The sequence below is a fragment of the Mastigoproctus giganteus genome, chromosome 1, assembly GCF_048544385.1.
Source record: "Mastigoproctus giganteus isolate SK-2022 chromosome 1, ASM4854438v1, whole genome shotgun sequence".
NCBI classification, from domain to species: Eukaryota; Metazoa; Arthropoda; class Arachnida; order Uropygi; family Thelyphonidae; genus Mastigoproctus; species Mastigoproctus giganteus.
Genome location: NC_143575.1, coordinates 223,141,888 through 223,162,562, shown reverse-complemented (window position 1 = coordinate 223,162,562; position 20,675 = coordinate 223,141,888). Strand labels below are relative to the sequence as shown.

The 20,675-nt window shown below is 41.0% G+C and overlaps 1 protein-coding gene across 5 annotated transcripts in view; it reads right to left on the bottom strand.

Moving 5' to 3' along the window:
• LOC150091546 (matrix metalloproteinase-2-like) overlaps positions 1–20,675 on the bottom strand; it is a 178,590-nt gene that overhangs the window by 81,713 nt on the left and 76,202 nt on the right. Inside the window, exon 1 of one of the 5 annotated variants that reach the window (XM_090384523.1) lies at positions 10,054–10,185. The exons of the other annotated variants lie outside the window; for them this stretch is intronic. Coding sequence (XP_090240649.1) covers positions 10,054–10,076 — 23 coding nt within the window. The 5' untranslated portion in view covers positions 10,077–10,185. Of the gene's footprint in view, positions 1–10,053; positions 10,186–20,675 lie in introns of those variants that run through there. 5 annotated transcript variants of the gene reach the window in all.

Genomic DNA, 20,675 nt, shown 5'->3' with positions numbered 1-20,675 from the left:
AGGATGTCTTCAATTTTTTTTTTTTTTTTTTTCAACAATCGGAAAATGCACACGTTGCAACAGATGGAAGTATAACTGCAAAACTGTAATCTTGGCGGCATTTACCAACACTCAGAAGGTGCAGTGTACTTTGGTTCAATAAGTTGCAGTCTACCACAGCTGCTGTGCGTAAATTTCGAACACGGGTCTAAAAGAAGTCACCAAGTAAACCTACAGTTCTGCAATTATCCGGGCTGGCATGGTGGACGAACAAAAGTCAGCGAGGACGAAGTGGAACTGGTTCGAGGAAATGTTATGAAACTCTGTGAAATCCATACAACGTGCCAGTCGTGAGCTTAACATGTCAAGATCAACAGTGTGTAACGTATTACGTTGCTGTCTGAGTTTGTTTTTTTTTTATTTTATGTTCTTGAGTCAGGGTGGCACCTAGGCAAATGTCAATCTCCAGCTTGATCACCTGCGACAGCCAAAACTTCTCTGAAACGGCCTGAAAAAAGTTGATGTATGTGTGTTCGCATTGTGTGTGTGTTAGGGCTCTTCGTACTGGGGAGCAGCCAACACCGGGCAGTTGCCACCTAATGCCCGTCCCAAGCTCGAGGAGCCAGGTACGGGTTCATTATTCACTGTCAGTGCTCAGCGCACTAAAATCCCGCTCCCGCCAGATATAGTGCAATACCGGCGGGTGCACGTTGCTGTCTGAGTATCAAGCCACACAAGTTACAGCTCGTACAGAAGCTGTCGATCGACAACAAAACCAAGAGCATATAATTTTGTTGGTAAATTCCGCCATAATTACAGTTTCGCGATGCTGCCCATCTACTGTGCCACTCATATTTTCTGGTTGGTTAACAAAAACTTCACAAGATATCCTCTCTCGCCTGGCAGTAGTCTAAGGTTCGTATCGTATATTTTATTCGTCAGTTTAACGTCATATTTGTACAGGAGGTTTGTGGACATTCTATATAACAATATATCAATTACTGAAATTTTGTCACCAGCAGCAATCTCCAATGGATTTTAAATTTATATAAAAGTCAAGGCGTTTAAGGTAAAGTTGTTTCTAAACCGAAATCCTGATGTATTTTTAGATCAGAGTAACCTGTGGGACTAGGGAGGCGCGAGATATAATTTATGAGATTCATCAAGATTAATTTCCAATATATCTTTGACCACTATTTTTCAACTCAGTTTTAACAGTGAAAAAAATTACCTAGATTTTGATCGCTTGGTTCATGCCCTCTATTATTGTAGAAATAAGATAATTACAATTGTGAAGACAAAAAAAAAAAAAAAAAAAAAAAAGAAAAGTGTACATATTTTGTGTATGTAATCGTTTTTTCTAGTATTTGACTATACATTTGACATTTGTATATAACAATAATGTTATTAGATTCTATGATTCTAATTCTTTTTAGAAATATTACATCTGTCGATATTTCAAAACACATCTGTGTAGACATTTTCCAAAACCCACCAAAAACAATGAATGGACATATCACGTAAGAATGACCAACTTATGAAAAGTATACAAATTTCCGATTCTGAAATTAAATTAGGATTAAAAGGGGCTGTGATCACAACTCATGGCTATACACATCTCACACGAAGCTCTCATGCTTCCAACAAGGTGTGGAGGTATGGTTGTTCCAGGTCGCAGGGATCTACAGAATGATACAATTACTGTTGATCAGGGATCCCCGAGACCTTACTTTTAGTGATTCCACAAATATTTGCTACAGGACTTTAGACTACTTAAATCCAACGTTGCTAGAGGCAATAAACTTCATTCCTCTCTTCTTCTTTTTTAGGGTACACTGCTATATACATCTCACACGAAGCTCTCAACACCCTTCAACAAGGTTGGATGTATTATGGTTTAGATGCATGAGCAATTACATATTTCATTGTATATAATGTCTGTAAATGGCATTTTTTTTCTATGACCCGAGATTCCGGCAGAAAAAACAATGCTACCCTCGATTGAAATCGACTAGCTCAGCCACTTTGTGAAAAACACCCATAAAAATTCCTCGCATCATTGACAGGATTCGAACTCAGGTCATTTCCACCCGTTGTGCAGAGCACAGCGATTATATCAACTGCTACCCACGAGGAAACTTCCAACAAGGTGCAGCACGGTTGGAGGCATGAGAACCCAGAGCCAGAGGGATCCGACCGTCAACGAACCCTGGGATTACAGGGATCTACTGAACAATGCAATTACTTGATTCAGACTCCTTGAGACTTTACTTAGCCTGGGTATCTCTTAGGCTACTTCGTTGCATGAATAACTTCACTTTGGAGAAATTACTCAGGCAACTGAGTCCTTGTGGGAAGATGCGTTATTGTCCACAAAATGTAAAAAAAAAAAAAAAAAAGCTAACTGCAGCCATTATCAATCCACTGCAGGATGGAAGCCTCCTCAACAATTTATGTTGAGGAAAATGGACCATAATCTGCCACGCTGGTCTAGTGCGGGTTGACAGATTGACCGCATTTAGCAGCCAAGGGCTTGAATCCCAGTCTACTCAAAGAGTGTGTACCACTACATTCCCACTCCTGACCACTCGGCTGGTATCGTCACCGTCCTTCCCACACCGGGTGGAAAAGGCCCAGGTTCGAATCCCGTCGATTACGCGAGGAACTTTAGTAGGCTTTTTTCACTCCGTGGCTGAGTTAGTCGGTCTCAGGCGTAGATAGCAAGGTTTTTTCCGTCCAGCAAAACAGGCAAATTGACCAGAGAACACACGCAAATTACACTCATGATACATATGTGGGTATATGTAAGCGATTACGGGTGGCCCTAATATAATATTTTGAATTTGACAACTCAGCTACGGAGGCCTGTCCACAAAATGTACTGAAGACTGCACAACAAAAGAATCTTCTTATATATGGTCCTAAGATTTTATTTATATATCGTAGAGCAATCAAGGTGCTGTCTTCAAAGATATGGAGAAGTGGATGGCCATTAATAGTGATGTTTCACCATCAAAACTGTCCTTATCCCAAATTCTGAAAGTGTGTAACCCGGCATTAGTGGTTCGGGCACTACAACCAACGGTCCAAGTCCGAACCACAAGAGATAGCTACAAAACATGACCCAGCCTCCTCCGAACTTCATTATGGGCCCAATGCACAGCGGAAACGGCACACTTTTAAACCTATTTCTCTAGTATTTTCCACGCTCCGACTACCGCCTGATTTGAAGACTATGTAATGTTATTTGTCATTTCATAGGATCCATTTCCAGTTCCAGTTCCATGATCTGAGAACGACCAGCTAGATATCACTGAAAACAATGTCTTCCGTTCCAATGTGTATATTTATGAACAGTGGCTCTGCAAGAAAACCTATGCTTAGTCCCTATGAATGGATGCATTTACAGACACTCCTATGGACATATGAAATTCCAACTTAATTTTCCAATGACGTCGCTTACGTCTTTTCACCAATTTCTTTATGGATCAATGATTTTATTTTTATTAGAAATAAAAATAAAATTAAATTTATATTTTTGCCTACCTGACCTCTTGCACACACCTACACTATCCTCATTATCCCATCTTTTCATATATCAACTACAATTACGTCTGCCTCATATATGTGGCTCTAGCACGCAGTGACAAATTGCTGATATGGTAACGATTAAATCTCCATAAGCACTTATTCATCGCCGATTCATTTTGCTTATTTGTTCTACAAGTACTACTGCCTGTACACTTTTAAACCTATTATTGCTTCGCATACATCTAGTACTATTCATTATATTTTGAGGGGTGTTGTTGTCCACATCATTTTTGTATTCCTAGATCTCCTACCATTCACTACATTTTGAGGAGTGTTGTCCGAATACTTCCTCTAGGGTAATGTGGTGTGTATGCATATATATATATATATACACACACACTACCCTACCATTAATATCCCGACACCATTCCCCCTGATAGCCGGTAACGTGCTACACAAGCACTTTGTGTCAGTTCCAACTATAAATATTCTCATGGACCTTCAAGGAGATGAATACAAGATGTCCCAATGCACGGAATTAGACTTCCAGCTCTAAATAATAATAGAGTATGTTTAGTTTTTTTTACCATATAAGAAAAACCAGTCTGTACATAACATTTTAAAGTTATTGAAGATCCCTAGGCCGACGATTGGTGATGTGATCAGCAGAATGGAAACGAAACGACTTGGAAAACTTTCGAAACTGACGGAACGTGACAAGAAGGTCCTGCAAAGAATCGTCCGCTCGGAACATAGGTTGAAGTTGTTGCAGCACACACACACACACAGTGCCTCTGTGTGATGCTACTACGCGTTTGTATTACAAACATGTAAACTTTGTAATGCACTGCTCAAAAAAAATTAACAGAACATGTAAAATAAAAAACGTGGTGTTACTCGTGCAGCTTGCAATGGTAACGGGATAAAATTTGGTATGGTAACGATGAAATGAGAAGACAGCAAAAAACTTTGGACAGGTATAAAGGACATTTATAGCGGTTATATAAGAATTACTAAAAAGGTCACATTACAGAAGTCGATACCAGATGCTCGAAAATATGGTCACATGACATCAATACTGCGTATGAGCCCCTCCACCGGCTAAACAGGTCTGGCAACGGTAAATCATGCTCGATATAAGGATGTTTACAACATTCTGTGGAAACAAATCCCATTTTTCCACCAACACAAATCTTAGATCACCAATTGACTGAAGAGTTGGCTCCAAGTCACATGTTCATGGCACCAGTTTCGACGAGCTCTGTAGTGGTTTGGGATAAACGGGATAAACCATTGGCTTCCATGCGTAGAGTCCACTTCGAGTGAGCCTTCTTAACACAGTTCGGTTGGAAATGTTTTCACTTGTGGCAGCGGCAGCAACCTCAAGAGACAGTTGATGACAGGACATCATAGAGTTCCGTTTTGCTGTTAGAACCAGATAGCGGTCTGTCCTAAAAAAAAAAACTATTATATTTAGGCCCCCCTAATAATTAAATTCATCTGCCGTGCTGTGTCTTATGTCTGTTAATTGCGTGTGTTCTATGGTCGATTTCTCTGTTTACTGGACGAAAGACTTTGCTATCTACGCCTGAGACCGACTAATTCGGCCACGGAGTGAAAAAGCCCATTAAAGTTCCTCGCGTCATCGACGGGATTCGAACCTGGGCCTTTTCCACCCGGTGTGGGAAGGAAGGTGACGATACCACTGAGCGGTTTGTTCTGACTGACGTAGCTCTCGGGCGACCTTGGCCAGCAATTCTTGTCAAGACGACACTGCGTGACACATTAAGCCAGCATACCGCCTCCGCCGACGGGGGTTCCACTAGGGGCCCAAAGGCTAAACGGTCAGAAGAACAACAAAACACGATACTACACAGCACTAACACACACATTACACTTTTTAAACTTCTGGCCTTCACAGAGTTCTGTGATACACAAACAGAGTACGCAACGCGGAGATGGGGGAAACCCCTGAGGCCGTTAGACATTGAACACTCTATATACCACCTCTGCCTGCGACTGCTCGGCTTCAAGTCGTCCAACGGCCCACTATCTCGAAGAATCATCTAACCGACAATGACTTGTCATCCTGAGTATTGGAGACATGGTTATTCCACTGAGAAAGCCAAAAAATGGGAATGGAGTGATGTGGTGACAACCCGTATGTTTTTCTATTGGATATTCGGAATTTACATGAAATCCTTCGGCGACACTGTTCACAATAAAACATTCGTGAAAAACATTTTGTTCTGTTAATTTTGTCGAGCAGTGTAGTTGCTGTATAAATTTGTATGAGTTGATTAGATTAACAAGTACAAAAACATCAAAACTGTATATAAGAGGAATAAAATTATAATTATGCATTGTTGGTAGATAGGAAAGAATAAAAAATCAAGTTATGGCAAGAAAGGAGAAGAAAGGGGTTATGGTAGAAATTGAAAAATATCGCAGAATCTTCCCGAGCAAGCTGACCATGAATACACGCTATTTACAAAGAAGAGACGTTGGTTCAGAGAGCTGCTGCCAATTTGTTAATAAAGGGTTCGCTCGAGAATTTCAGCTAAGGGTCATCACCGGTTAAAATAGTCTATTAAATTTAATCAAACTATTTGTTTAGCAAGATACTCTGATAATACCCAAAACTGAGGGACTCGCGCGATTCCTCCCGAGCCTCCTCCAGCATACCATTATGCCTGCTGGCCTCAATTGCCTCGGTGCAGTTTTTGAAACAATGCAATCCAAAACCTCATGGAATTGTCTGGAACTGTAGAAGCATTATTAAAAATTTTAGACTCCCTCTCCTCTCTTATACTAGCTGAGAAAGTAAAAAAAAAAAACTCTGATAATATTTTGAGAGAACAGAGAGAAAGAAAGGCCACTTGCAGACCATGAAATTTTTCTGCACTTATTTACGTATCCAAACATGTGTAAACGTTAAAATTTCATTGGAAATTGCTTGTTATAATGCTCATTATATGTTTCCTTCCTTCCTTCCTATTAGAATTGACATTAATAATTTCCGGTTCACTCCCTTCTCAAACACTTCGCAGTTCATCAGGTACTTCATTATCGCCATCCGCCACACGTGCAGCAATGCCAAGCAGCAGGCGGAAATGTGTGAAGAAGTGTTTAAACTAATAAACAAAGTAGTCTTTGGAAAGATGCCTACTGCAGATTGTGTTTGGGTGGCTGGCAACATATGGCTGAGGGAAAGGTCCATCACAACTGTTCTGAAATAACGCTCGCTGCTTTCCCTAGCGGTAGTACACCGGTAGAAATGTTTATTTTTCTTTGGTCAAACTGAATATATGTTTTACAAATAGCGTAAATTTTCCATTTAAATAATTTTATAACTACTGCACATGATGCTCGGTAACATGCAAGTCAGTATTGAGTTTAAGCACGTGAGGTGTGGCAATAAATGTCCCGAACTGGTGCTGCTGCGGTCGTGTTCGATGAACTTAAAAATAAATGGAAGTGGTATGTTGTTCAAACTTCCTCCAAAGATGGTAGTGGTACAGAGATTGTCTACTAGGCTGAAAGGGTGCAAGCAACAACCAGTTTCGTAAGTAGCGTTAACGTTTCCTGTCACGATTTTGCAAGGAAGCAACGAACGAATATTAAATTTTGTTTTAAACTGGGAAAATTTGCAACAGAAACATGAAATGTTAAAAACTGTTTATGGTGATGAAACGTTAATTCGTACCAGCGTGTTTGAGTATATAAGCAATTCAAAGGCGAACATGAAGATGTTCGCAATGACCCAAAAAATGCGCGTTCCGTCAACCTCTCGAATAGAGACATTTTATTTATTATTATATTATCATATTAGGGTTACCCGTAAATGATTACATTAACCCGTATTCGTGTTTGTAAATTGCGTGTGTTCTCTGGTCGATTTGCCTGTTTTGCTGGACGAAAAATCCCCAGTTTCTGGGGAGAAAACCTTGGTATCTACGCCTGAGACCGACTAACTCAGCCACGGATTAAAAAAAGCCCACTAAGGTTCCTCGCGTCATCAACGGGATTCGAACCCGGGCCTTTTCCACCCGGTGTGGGGAGGATTGTGACAATACTACTGTGCTACCCGCGCAGAGCTGCAAAAGTTCGAGAATCTGTGGCATCATTTTACCCTCAGAATGATGACTGATGAGTTAGATATGAGTAAGGAAACGATTCGCTAAATTCTGTATGAAGTTTAGGGAAATATGTGCAAAATCGTGCTGCACGACCTCACGGATGAGTAGCAACAAAGAGTGTCATGATGCGAAGACTTCATCCAGACTTGTTAAAACAACCCTAATTTCCTCAACTATATATTGTCACTGGAGATAAGTGTCGTGTTTCAGTACAACCCAAGGACGAACAGAGCATGCACTGGACTTCAAAATCATCACCAAGACCAAAAAGTTTCGTTTACAGAAGTTCAGGATCAAGACGATGCTGATCATGGTTTTATACAAGCACGATGTGATTCACAAGGAATTTTTACCAGAAGGCAAGAGAGTCAATGCTGGGTTCTACATTGAACTTTTTGAAGTACTGTACAGGTGCTTCGAAAACTGTTGAAGCCGGGTGAGCCCGCAATTTCGGCAGAAAGGCAGCTAGTTCTTGTTGTACGACGAAGCCTGCGCCCATTTCCACTTGTTTTGAAGATATTTCTGACAAAACTTGGCATTGTACAGATCAACAACCCATCTTACTCTCCCTCTCCAACAAAATAATTTTTCAAATTATTTTATTAGAGTCACCCAGAATTTCTTCTATATGTAATGTGTCTGTAAATTGCGTGTGTTCTCTGGTCGATTTGCCTGATTTGCTAGACGAATAAACCCCAGTTTCTGGGGGGGGGGGGGGGGATCCTTGCTATCCACGCCTGAAACCGACTAACTGAGCCACGGAGTGAAAAAAGCCTATTAAAGTTCCTCGCCTAATCAACGGGATTCGAACCCGGGCCTTTTCCACCCAGTCTGGGGAGGACGGTGACGATACCACTGTGTTGCCCGCGCAGACTCTAGCACTAGTAAGCTTCTTCCTTTTCAAGGTGAAAACTGCCCTCAATAGAAAAAAGATTTCAGGATGTTGAGGACATAAAGAAAAAAACTAACCGCCGAACTGAACATCATATCTTAGGAAGCCTTCGCTGATCCTTTTCAGAAATTCTTAGAACGGTGTAATTAGTACATTCACTCAGGTGGTTATTACTTTGAATTAAAATAAAATCATTTTGGAGCTTCTTCACTTTGTGTTCTTTTTATTGCACCAGTACTGAAACTTTATTGCCACACCATGTACATCTAGAGGGAGTTTTGTACCTTTTAAGGACTTGAAGTGCCCTCTCAAAAAGAAATCTATTCCAAGTAATTCAGATAATCGAGTGTCCGTAATTAAACAGCATACCACAGAGGTTCAAAATTCCTATACTGTATTACAGCAGTTTTCACAAATTGATGTTAATATAAGAGTCACACTGTTATGCATAAATTCATAATTTTTTTTACGTTTCGTACTCTTTTACTCATGCTGACATGCTCATTGGTCAAAAAATTATTAGTGGATTCCAAATAATTAAAGTTATTTCTATATTATATTTATTTTTATTTAAAAACAGGTGTGACATGGGAATGAGCTAAACACTTATATTTGTTCCTTATAATCAAGTTAATAGTCAAATTTCTCACAGTTACAGATATTACTAAACTTGTTTTACGATGTAGACAATGCTTGACGAATTTTTTTCCTATATTGTAACAAATATCATACAAATATCATACTTCATACTCATAGCGGCAATAAGGTTTTCAACCTCCAAGACAAATATCGAGATCTACAACGTATCAAAGTGGCAATAACATGAATGGGACATCGCAAATAGTTTGAGATGAGCATAGAGTTAGAATTAACCTGGGAATGACATTTGAACGAGTAATCAGGATTACTCTTCATTGTTTTTACCAAAAACATTTGAGGATGGACTATGTAGAATTTTTCTGACGACGTCCCTCACTCAAGGAGGTTGTGATGGAGTCCCGGACACCCTACACCACAGCCCAACTGAGTGAGGAAAGTAGACAGAATGAGGAGACACTTCACTTGGCATCCCTGAATGACCTTCGTTAGGATATCATCTGATTGAAGTGATGAAGGAGCACATCCACGAGGCAGCTGACAAAATGCGACCAGTAGTTTAAAATTTCAACATATGAATGAAATAACTTTGTATATTTATGTGATATTTGATAGTTTGAAATTAACTAAGTACTTTGTAAAAGTATTCTAAGAAATTAAATTTTCGGAAAAATTAGAAAACCTTTGCTTACATGCTGGAACTTGTTGAGTATTTAAGTTGAAGACAAAGCAATATTCAAATTATAGTTAGCATTTTTTTAAAATGACAGCAATCATCCATTACCACTTTAGCAATGATGTTCGTAGTTCAAACAAGAACCGATTTAACTAGGTCCAAGAACTTAAAAGTACTGTATATCATTATTTCAAAGGAAGTACAACATAACAGAAAAATAACTTCAAATTTCATCTCACCAGTAGTTCCAGCTTTCCTTCATTTGTAGTTCCCTAAATAGTTTTGTACCATGCGGTCACCAACAACATTAAAATAGTTGCTCCATATTTATGATTCACATCTGGAAGATACTACTACGTCCAAACTTCTTCCCAGCCGCCCGAATTAGCCTTGATTATCACTCATCGACTTTTCTTTAGACCAAGTTACGCCCCCTTGTTGCCCTTGGAATCAGTGTCCAGTTACCGGCTTACCTGCTCTCCACCCCTTCCACCAGATATCGCACGATGCCCAAACTGCACGTGCGGAAACGTTATCCCGCTTCCGCTCTTATTATGTGCTAATTAGAAAAGAAACCGGAAACTTTGGTGAATACATCACTGAAACGGATGTGATAACATAAGGGAATCTGACGAAACGCATGCAGACCTTAGCATTATGCTATGCCCACCCATATCTTAGTAGTTTAAGTTAAGAAGGAATGGGGACGAGAACAAGGTATATATGGAACATCAATATTCAAAATAATAAACAGAAAATTGTTTAACAGGTTAAGTTATTTTAAAAATTCCACAGCTTGAATCCAAATATGTAATTTTATTCTGCAGCTACGTCAAAAATAAAAATATTCCAGCTTTTTAAAAACATCCATTAAGAGATGCTTGGAAAAATTTTTAATTATTTAAAATATTCATTTAAAAATATTCATTCAAAAATATTTATTTCATAAAAATATAAACTGTCTCTTTCACATCTTAAATGTGTTATGTGTGTATTAGGGGGTGAACCTTGGGTAAATAAACTGATAATAACTATTATTATTATTATAATAGAGACGTTGAAGATCTACAAAGTCAATCGGATAGTGACAAACTTCCTAGGATCAACGATGCTCCTAGGAAGTTACCACCATTAAGGTCGAGAACATCACGAACAGACCAATCCCCATCAGGAGAGGAATCTTTCAGGGAGATGCCCTGAGCCCATCGTGGTTCTATCTAGCACTTAACCCGCTATCCACCATGCTCAACAGCAGCAAGTATGGATATAACCTCAAAGAAGAAAGGAAGAACCTATACACCCTCACCTACGTAATGTACATGAATGATATCAAGCTCTACGCGACAACTGAGAGGCAACTACTCCGGATCACTGAATAATGCAGCAGTGATATCAGGATGGAATTTGGTCTAGGCAAATGCAAGACCCACGAGGCGCACTATAGTCATAGCAGCTAATGCGCCAATAAACAACCATACCACACACACGACGCACGAATTGCACCGGTGAAAATTAGTGGGCCGAAACTACCAGCTACAGACTGGTAAAGAGACACAGCCATGACAAAGGTCGAGACCTACAAATATCTGGGGATGATGCAGGCTCAGAAGTTAGAGCACAAGGAAATCAAGGCTTGCCTGACCGGAAAATACTATCAGAGACTCAGAAGCCTGTTGAAAGCAAATATGAATGGAGGGAACACAGTTAAAGCCATAAACATCTATGCAGCCCCAGTGCTAACATACTCTTTCGAGGTCATAGATTGTAGTAACACCGATCTGGAGGATATCATGAGAAAGACAATGATGACCAAAAGCCGCCAACACCACCCGAAGTCAGCCGTAGAAAGAGGGAGGGAACAAAGGGCCTGATAGACCTCATCGAGCAACAGAAAACAGCGATATTACTTCCTGAAGTATTACTTCCAGAAACACACAGCAGCACACTATCAGACCATAAGGAAGATAGACCAGCGGTATACCTCACTCAAACTAAGCGAGCAGTCCCCTCCCACCCAGAGAGCACAAACGAAGCTAGAAAAATGGGCAAAGAAAACACTCTATGGAAGACACTACAATGACTTCCATCAAGGTCACATAGAGAAAATTGCTTCCAATGCATAGCTCACGAGGTATGAGGTATGAGGTATATTGAGGGTCTAGCGGCTCCTGGGATTTCTCCCATCTCCGCGAATGTTCTATGTATCGGTGACAGTACCCTGTCAAAGCCAGAGATTTAGAAGTGTGTGGGTCATGAGTAGTATTATATGTTGTGCCCATTGTTTATCCGGCTTATTGGCCGCCAGGCCCCTAATGGGACCAGACGTTGTCCATACCTCGCCACGTGGAGGCTAGCCGGGTGTTACCATTGAGTCAATTGTACTCTGGCTGGTCCTGCCACTTACTTTCCTGGGATTTTAGTGGCTAGGACCTAAAATAAAATTGGAACGACCGCGGTTGATTTTAAATCACTTACATTAAAGCACTAATATGGGGTTGACGCTGAAAGCCTGTTTCTGAAGTGCCTAAAAGGTTGGGCGAAATTTTTTGGTGTATTTAAATTTGGACGTGTAGGGCTATACGCTGTGCAAGAAAAAGTGCTGGGAGGGGAGAATGAAGGCTGGTGGGTGAAATAGGAAGAAGAGGATTGATAGGGTAGGTGACCCCCAATTTTTCAGTGAGGCATGCCCATGCCCCACCAGAGGGAAGAAATGGTGTGGCAGGGAAGAGAGGCGACAGCAAGCCGTCACCTCCCACCCCTGCCGGGTGTGGGAGTAAAAGAATTGCACTGCACAAGAGAGTGCAGAGCATAGAGCCAATATGGCTCCGTTGAGGCAGCAACTTGGAGTTCTCTATCTTCGTTGGTCTTCTCTGTCATTGGTAGCCATATTTTTCCTCAGCTATGAACACTGGTCAGGTCCATTGTTGGTCTGTTAGCTATGGCTGTGGTTCTCTTCATCATGGGAAGATCCGCAGCTCCATGGGGTTATTCTTGCGATCGCTGGTTTTAGATGATTAGTAGTAAGCAGGTTCCTGGGCGAGGTTCTCCTTGAGTCCTCTCCACGCATGTTCTTTGTTTTTTTTTTTTTTTTTTTTTTTTTACCTTCTGTAGATGGCTATCAATGTTTTACGCCTACCAAATAGTTTTTGGGCATGTTCCTTTAGCTCCCTGTATTCCTCAAGTGAGTCCAATAGATGTGATTCCAAGTTCTTGGGGAGGTAGTGTATTGCAGTGATCAGTCTGCACCTGAGGTCCTCATAATGGGTGCAATCATACATAATGTGCTCCCAGCACTCAAGCTCCCCACAGGCACATCTCGGATCCACCTCAATCCCCAGCGCTGCCAGCTTGGCTGTAAAGGCCCCGTGACCAGTCAATAAATAGGTGGTGTATAAGCCAGGTTGAAACCAAGTTGGGGGACTGGGGTACATCCTGTCGATGTTCGGAATGAATTTCCTGGTGATATTTCCCTTATTTGAGTTGGCCCAGCGCTCCTGCCAAACTTGCATCAGGTGTTTTTGCAGCCTTGTCTTTTCATTTTTTTTGTGGTGCATTAACGTCCACAGTATAGCCATGGTATGTACAAGGTATTCCTTTCTCTATGTGGTAGTTCATTCCCGAGCTCACGAGCGGGATGCTCTTCCCCGAGGCTGAAGGATTCGTGTTCGCCATCCAAGACCAGTAATCAACACCAAAAACTATAGAAAATACATCGCCAAGGAGCACGGAGTGTCAGATGATACACGTCGACGATGCTACCTCGCTTCAGAAACGATCCAATACATCACCGCGGGATGCACTTACCCAGACTGAGTATACTCGTAGACACGACCAGGTTGCCAGGATAATACATCAGAAGCTAGCGAGAAAATACCAGTTGATCAAAGAAAGTGTACCGTAATACAAGTACGAACCCCAGACAGTACTAGAGCCCCCAACGCACAGGCTGTACTGGGACAGCGCCATAATAACGGATAAGACAATCCCGCAAAACAGACCAGATATAACTCTTGTGGACAAGAAGAAAAAGGCTATCTATCTAATTGTCAGCAGTGCCGAACACTGACAACCTCCAGAAAATCCATGAAGGAAAAATCAGGAAGTACACGAACCTAAGACAGGAGATCAAACAGATGTGGCATATACAACAAGTAACGACCATCCTGATCATCGTGTCAACCACGATGCCAAAGACCCTACATAACAGCCTAGCAGCAAGAGAACACCTACAAAAAACTCTAGAAAATCGCAATCCTGAACACCTGTAGGATAATCAGAGAGTTCCTAGACAAACCGTAACTTCAGTTCCAGGTAAAATAATGGAGTCACTGGTTTACGAAGCATTGCATGATCATTTAGACAAGACTGCAGCAATAATTCAAACACACAATGGGTTTGTCAAGGGGAAGTCTTGTCTGACCAATTTGATTGGATACTATGATGTGGTCACAAAGGAACAGGATGCAAAGAATAATTTTGATGTCATATATTTGGATCTTAGAAAGGCTTTTGATACTGTTGCATACGGAAGACTGCTGCACAAATTGGAGCAGTGTAGCATTGGAGGCAAATTGCTGCTATGGATAAAGGGGTGGTTGAGGGAGAGAAGACAGAGAGTGGTAATCAATGGACACTGCTCTTCGTGGACTAATGATATAGTGGAGTCCCCCAGGGTTCAGCGTTGGGTCCATTGTTGTTGTTTTTGTATTTATTAATGATATTGATGATGGTATATCAGGCCTAATGTCCAAGTTTGCAGACGATACGAAGGTCGGCAGGATTGTCAATGACACTAATGACAGTACGCTGCTGCAACAGGATCTAGAAAAGTTGAGCAAATGAGATGAGAGAGAGAGGTGGCAACTGAAGTTTAACATTGACAAACGTAAAGTACTGCATATGGGAAATAGTAATCCCAGAGAAATGTACGAAGGATGGATGTTACACTCAGGGTAGTGGAGAATGAAAGAGACCTTGGGGGTAATCGTGCAGTCAGATATGAATTTTTCTGAGCAGTGCAGACAGGCTGCCAGAGTGGCAGCCTGTCTTATCAATCTTGTCAAGATATACAGGAATCTTGTCAATGATATACAGGAATTTTGCGAGCAGGGATAAGGAGGTGATTATCCCCTTGTATAAGGCAATGGTCAGGCCACACCTTGAGTACTGCGTACAGGTCTGGAAGCCTCATTTTAGGAAGGATATAGAGTTGCTAGAACGAGTACAGAGAAGGGCAACAAAGAGGTGCTCTTATGAAGGGAAGGGAACAAAGAGGTGCTCTTGTGAAGAAAGACTTAGGTTCTGCAAATTGCAGCTTCTGGAGACTAGGCACCTGCGAGGCGATCTGGTTGAGGTATATAAGGCCTTGAATGGATTGAGCAGGCTTAATGCTGAGGGGATTCTTCCTCTTGCTCAGATTACAAACCTGAGGGGGCACTTTTTTTTTTTTTTTTTTGATATTTATTAATTAAAGCGGTCGCAGCCAACCAATGGCAACCCTGCTGTCAGTTAAACATAATTTAGCAGTACTCTTCTATACTCCCTCTCCTGTTTGCCCAAGTACAGGGAGGGAAAAAAACCTGCCATGACCCAAAAAGATTGATATGATCAAATTGAAAAATAATCAAATTACATAAAAAATAAAATATACATATAATTAAATTTCAAACAAAGTCCAAATTTCATTGGAAAGATCTGCATCTGTTCACAGTCTGTTGGAAAGCCAGCAGCGCTAGGAGCTGCCGAGAAGAGAAATACCAGCACCAGGAACTGCCGAGAGCAGAAATTCCAGCACAAGGAGCTGCCGAGAACAGAAATGCCAGCACAAGGAGCTGCCGAGAACAGAAATGCCAGCACAAGGAGCTGGAGTTGCAGTGGATATAGCAGATTCAAGCCTCCACAATTTCACAGAATTCTAGGTAATTCCGCATACACCATACCGCATTAAAAATCCAAGGTTTCCAGATGCAGAAGAGTCTTCCGCCTAAGGAATATTGCAGTTGCAAAGGCTTGGAAAGCCAAGAAGTTCTCCTGTTTATCAGATTCAAACTGAGGAAAGACATTTATTCTACAACTGTTGAGCAAATGAGCAGAACTACAACTGTTGAGTGGAAGTTTGCCTTTAGCCAGCGGGTAGTTGATTGCTGGAACAAACAACTTCCAATTGTTGTTGTAGAAACTGATAGCCTAAATAAATTCAAGGCAGAACGAGACAAACATTTGGATTTTCTCCTGACCAAGTAGAACTCCTGGTACAATCCCAAAAGAACTTATGTGCGCTTCAGTACTTTGCGGCAGAGGTATTCAAGCGTAGAAGGCGGATCATCCTAGCAGCTTCTGCATATCAATAACTAGTGGCTGCTTGGCTTAAAGCCGACTCATTACTTCTTTCGTCTTGCATGGGAAGAAATTATTTTTTTCCCTCTCTCTCTCTCTCTCTCTCTCTCTCATCTCCTCTCCTCATGATCTGCTCTGGGTGGGGGATACTGTTCCCTGACCTGGAGTAGCCCTAGCACTCTCCTGCTAGCCTTTCTCTATTCATCCCGTATGGGATAAAAACAAATAAATAAATAAAAAACCCTCTTTCTTTCTTTTTTTTTTTCATTCTGCTTGCTGACATCCTGGCCGACGCTCTATTCCTTTCCTTGACCAGGTTGTGGGATTTAAACTTTTTTTTTTTTTTTCCGCGTTCTGACCTAGGCTGGGACTCCCCAGACTAGGAAAGCCCTCTCTCACCCTATATGTTTTATTTGTTTATTTTATTTATTATTACTATTATTTATTTATTTATTATTTATTATTTTTTTGTTATTTATTTATTTATTTATTTATTATTATTATTTTTTTTTTTTAATTTATTTTTTTTGCGTTGTTGTTCTAGCAATCCATCCTGGATTGGGACTTCTCTGGGCCGGGGATAGTCCTCCTCTTTACTCCTTCCCTCTCTTCATCTTATACAAGTTTTTCTTTCCTCCCTGGGAACTCATTCCCCAGGGAGGAGGAAGTGCAGATAGTAGGGGAGGCCTTGTCCTCCTTCTGCTAGGGATGAGTACCTGGAGGAAGTCGTCCAGGTGATCACTGCTTCCAGGTAGCCAAAAGGCCAAAACACAACATCATGCTACAGAACACACACATAAGCTCACAAACACAGTATTTCTTTCCTATCTCCCGTGCATGATGAAAAATTTTTCTCTCTCTCTTGTCTTCCTTTTCATCTATCTTCATCCAGCATGGGATATTCCTATGTGGAATGAAATTTTTTTTTTTTTTACACGATACACACTGGCCTTACCTTGACAGAGTCTGTAAAAACTGAACAGAGCAACGAGGAGGAGATGAACTTTTGTTCTAGGAGCCGCCCAAACAAAAACACAAAAAAAAAATTGGAATGAATGGATCAGTGAAGTGGAAAGGGGGTTTTTTTTGGCTGATGCTGCATAAGCTTGCTTTCTTGCATTATGTGCCTCTACTAATGCTAATCAGTCATAACAACCACCCTGTGTACTTGATAGCAATACTCGTCACGAGATGGAACCCCCAATTAAGGAGAAATAAATAAGAGCAACAGCAATAATATTAATAAGTGCCAAAACAAACGAGGTATTCACTATATTGTGTCTGCACTTACGTTTATTCTTTGGTAGGTTAGCTGGACGAAAAACCAGAGTTTCCAGATGAAGAAACTATGCAAACCTCGCCTGAGACCGACTAACTTAGCCTAGTTGTTTAAAAAAAAATAATAATAAAAAAAAAAAACCTCTTAAAAATTCCTCCCATTATTGATGGGATTCGAACTCAAGAAGACATTTCCACCCAAATATATGGAGATTACAACCAGTTTTAACCACGAGGGCTAAATAGCTAAGTGTTCAGGAGAGAATATATCCGTTTTTAAGAACCATAACTTTTTTTAAGGAATTTTTATAATTGCATAAGCTATGGTGTATTCAAATTAAAGTTTCACAACTGCAGAAATATTTTACCACTAGAGGAAAGGTCCCAAATATGAAATACCATTTTTAATTAATAAAATAGACTTTTAGTGAGAACCTTTCCAAAGTTAGTTACATATGCTACAATATGTGTACGCTCTAAACAATATGCTTGAAATATCTAAATTATACTTTACATTTTTTCTCACAAAAAATATTTATAAGAAATGTGCACTTTTTACCGAACGAAAAATATGGTATCTATGGTATATGGAATACCACCAGGGATGCCATGGATCTGTAACTGATCATCTGAACTCTGTCATCTGACTCGGATCTGTAACTTATCCGAATTAAATGACAGAGATATTGTAGTTTAATCGTAACAGACATGACTGTAATGAAATCATTTTCCTGAAACTCGTATTACATGAGTTGCAGTATCATAAATTTGTATTTATGATATTTATATCATAGATGCAAATTGTATCGTAAATGTGTACGTAACAAGTTTAAATAAGCACTAAATAAGCTTGGCTTCCTTACATCGCCTTTATTATTACTAGTGCTAAATAAACATCGAATATCAGAGCCGAGTTTAACCCGATGGTAGCCCGGGGCGGAGACGTGTTCATGAAATATTTATGGGTTCTCCGGCGTCCTGATCGACATGAAGAATAGCACCAGACCTGCCACAATCGTTAGGCTTCGAAATGGAAAAACAAAGCTCAATCAGCCATGGGTGTCACTACAGTTCATTGTCAGACTTTGAGGATTCCAAAATAAGGAGTCGTAGCCATAATACGAATATCATAATATGTATTTTAGTTGAAACTAGGAAAACACACGCTCATAGAAAAAGAAACCATCAAGAGTCAAAGACTAATCGGCGAAGTATCCATCCGCCCAATTTGGTTTGTTCAAATTCCTACAGAAAGTAACAAAATAAAGGCAATTGCATTCTCTATAGAACTTATCCTACACTAACAAAAAACAAACAGAAGCTGGATACAATTCAAAGATTCATGCTGCTATCAATTAGTAGGGCGTGCCGCACTGTTAGCACCCCTGCCTTGCAAGTTCTAACAGGTTGTCAGCCACTTCTACCTAGAAGTAGTCAGGCGAGGCCTATATTACCACCTTAGGAAAGAAACACCAGCTGAAATAGTAAATCTCCAGCTGGATCTTGCAAATGATCCCAAGATAGAGAAGAGGAGAATCACCCAACACCTACAAGCGATATGGCAACAGAGCTGGGAAACCACGCAGAAAGGAGACATCACGAGGCGATTCCTCCCAAATATAAACCATACTCACCCAGAGCCCCCTCCCTGGTTCTCACCTGGTCTGCACATGACGTTTATTATCACTGGACACGGCCCCTTCCGTCAGAAACTCACAGCTATGGGGATTGAAAGAGACCCGCGGTGCCATTGTGGAGAAGAAGAGTCCTGGGGGCATCTCATGTATGAGTGCCCTGCCTATGACAACAGTAGAATCAAGTTTGCTACCGCAATTCAGCCGACCGGGCTAGCCGAGTGGGTAAAGTACCTGCCCGGCAACTCAAAGGTCGCGGGTTCGATTCGCGCCTCGGGCTTGGATCAAAGTACTGTAAAAACCTTGGGAGGTGCAATATGGCCACAGAAGCCGATGCGCCAACAACTACCAAATCAAAAAAAAAAAAAATCAATCAAAAAAAAGCTACCGCAATTCAAAGGAATCCACGTATCCAGGAGTCCTCGCTGCTGCTCGATGAAAACACGTACAGGGCACTAACTGTGTATGCACAGGAAATCTTCGCACTGAGGCTAGCCAAGATTGCTGAAATGAGAACAACATTGGATCATGCTGCCCAAGGCCTGAATCAGACTGGCGTGGGTTAGCTCCTTCTCCGCTAGAGGACACTGCCCTGACAACTTGCTAATCCTTTATGGGTAGGAACACTGCTGGTACCATTCTGGTGCGGGACTGCTGGCACTCATCGAGTGCGGGATACTGCTGCAAGCCCCTTATAGGGTAGGATCAGCTGGCACCGTTCTGGTGCGGGATTGGTGGCACTCTGGAGAACTTCTGAGTGCGGGATACAGAGTCCATTGGCCTCTGGTAATCATGCAGGGGCACCTGTCCTCTGCTACTTTAACTCCCACTCCCAGACCCCTATTTTCACCTCACAAAGAGCGGACTGCTCCTTAACTTCAGTCCGTCCTCCTTTCCCTCTTTCTGTTCCTTCTAACTTGTACTCCTGCTCTGTTTTCTCCCCCCCCCCACTTTTTTTTTAATATATATATATATATTTTTTTTATTTATTTATTTTTTTATTATTTTATTATTTTTATTTATTTATTTATTTATTATTTATTTATTATTATTTTTTTTTATTTATTTATTTTTTTTTCACTTGACTTTTGTCAGGAAGCTTAGGCAACCCTGGCAAAGGCCAGCCAGAGTATAATGGGCAGCCTGGCTCACCTCCCAGTGGTGGTGGCGGGCAACGTGGGGTCCCACTAGGGGCTCTGCGGCCAAGCAGCCAGAGACACAACAACAAAACATAACACTACTCTGACAGAAACCAGACATTACACTTTTTCTGGCTTTTACAGAGATTCTGTACTTCTTCACAAAGTACCATGGTGCAGATGTGGGAAACCACAGGTGGCGCCTTTCACAAAACACTATGCCACTATGCCTTTCCATAAATACGCGTGACCGCGAAGGTACCACAGGCAACAGAGAGCCAATCAGGGTAAACACATTTACACGGTTAGTGAAAACAAAAGATAAAGCTTTGCGCTCGTGAACCATCTGCATTAATCTGAATATTGTGGGGTGATTTTTTTTTTCTTTTTTCGTGTAAAAAAAACAAAAGGTTCTGTTACATGGGCATGTTTTGTGGTTATGTGATACTGCGTTTTAAGAATGTTTTTGTGTTT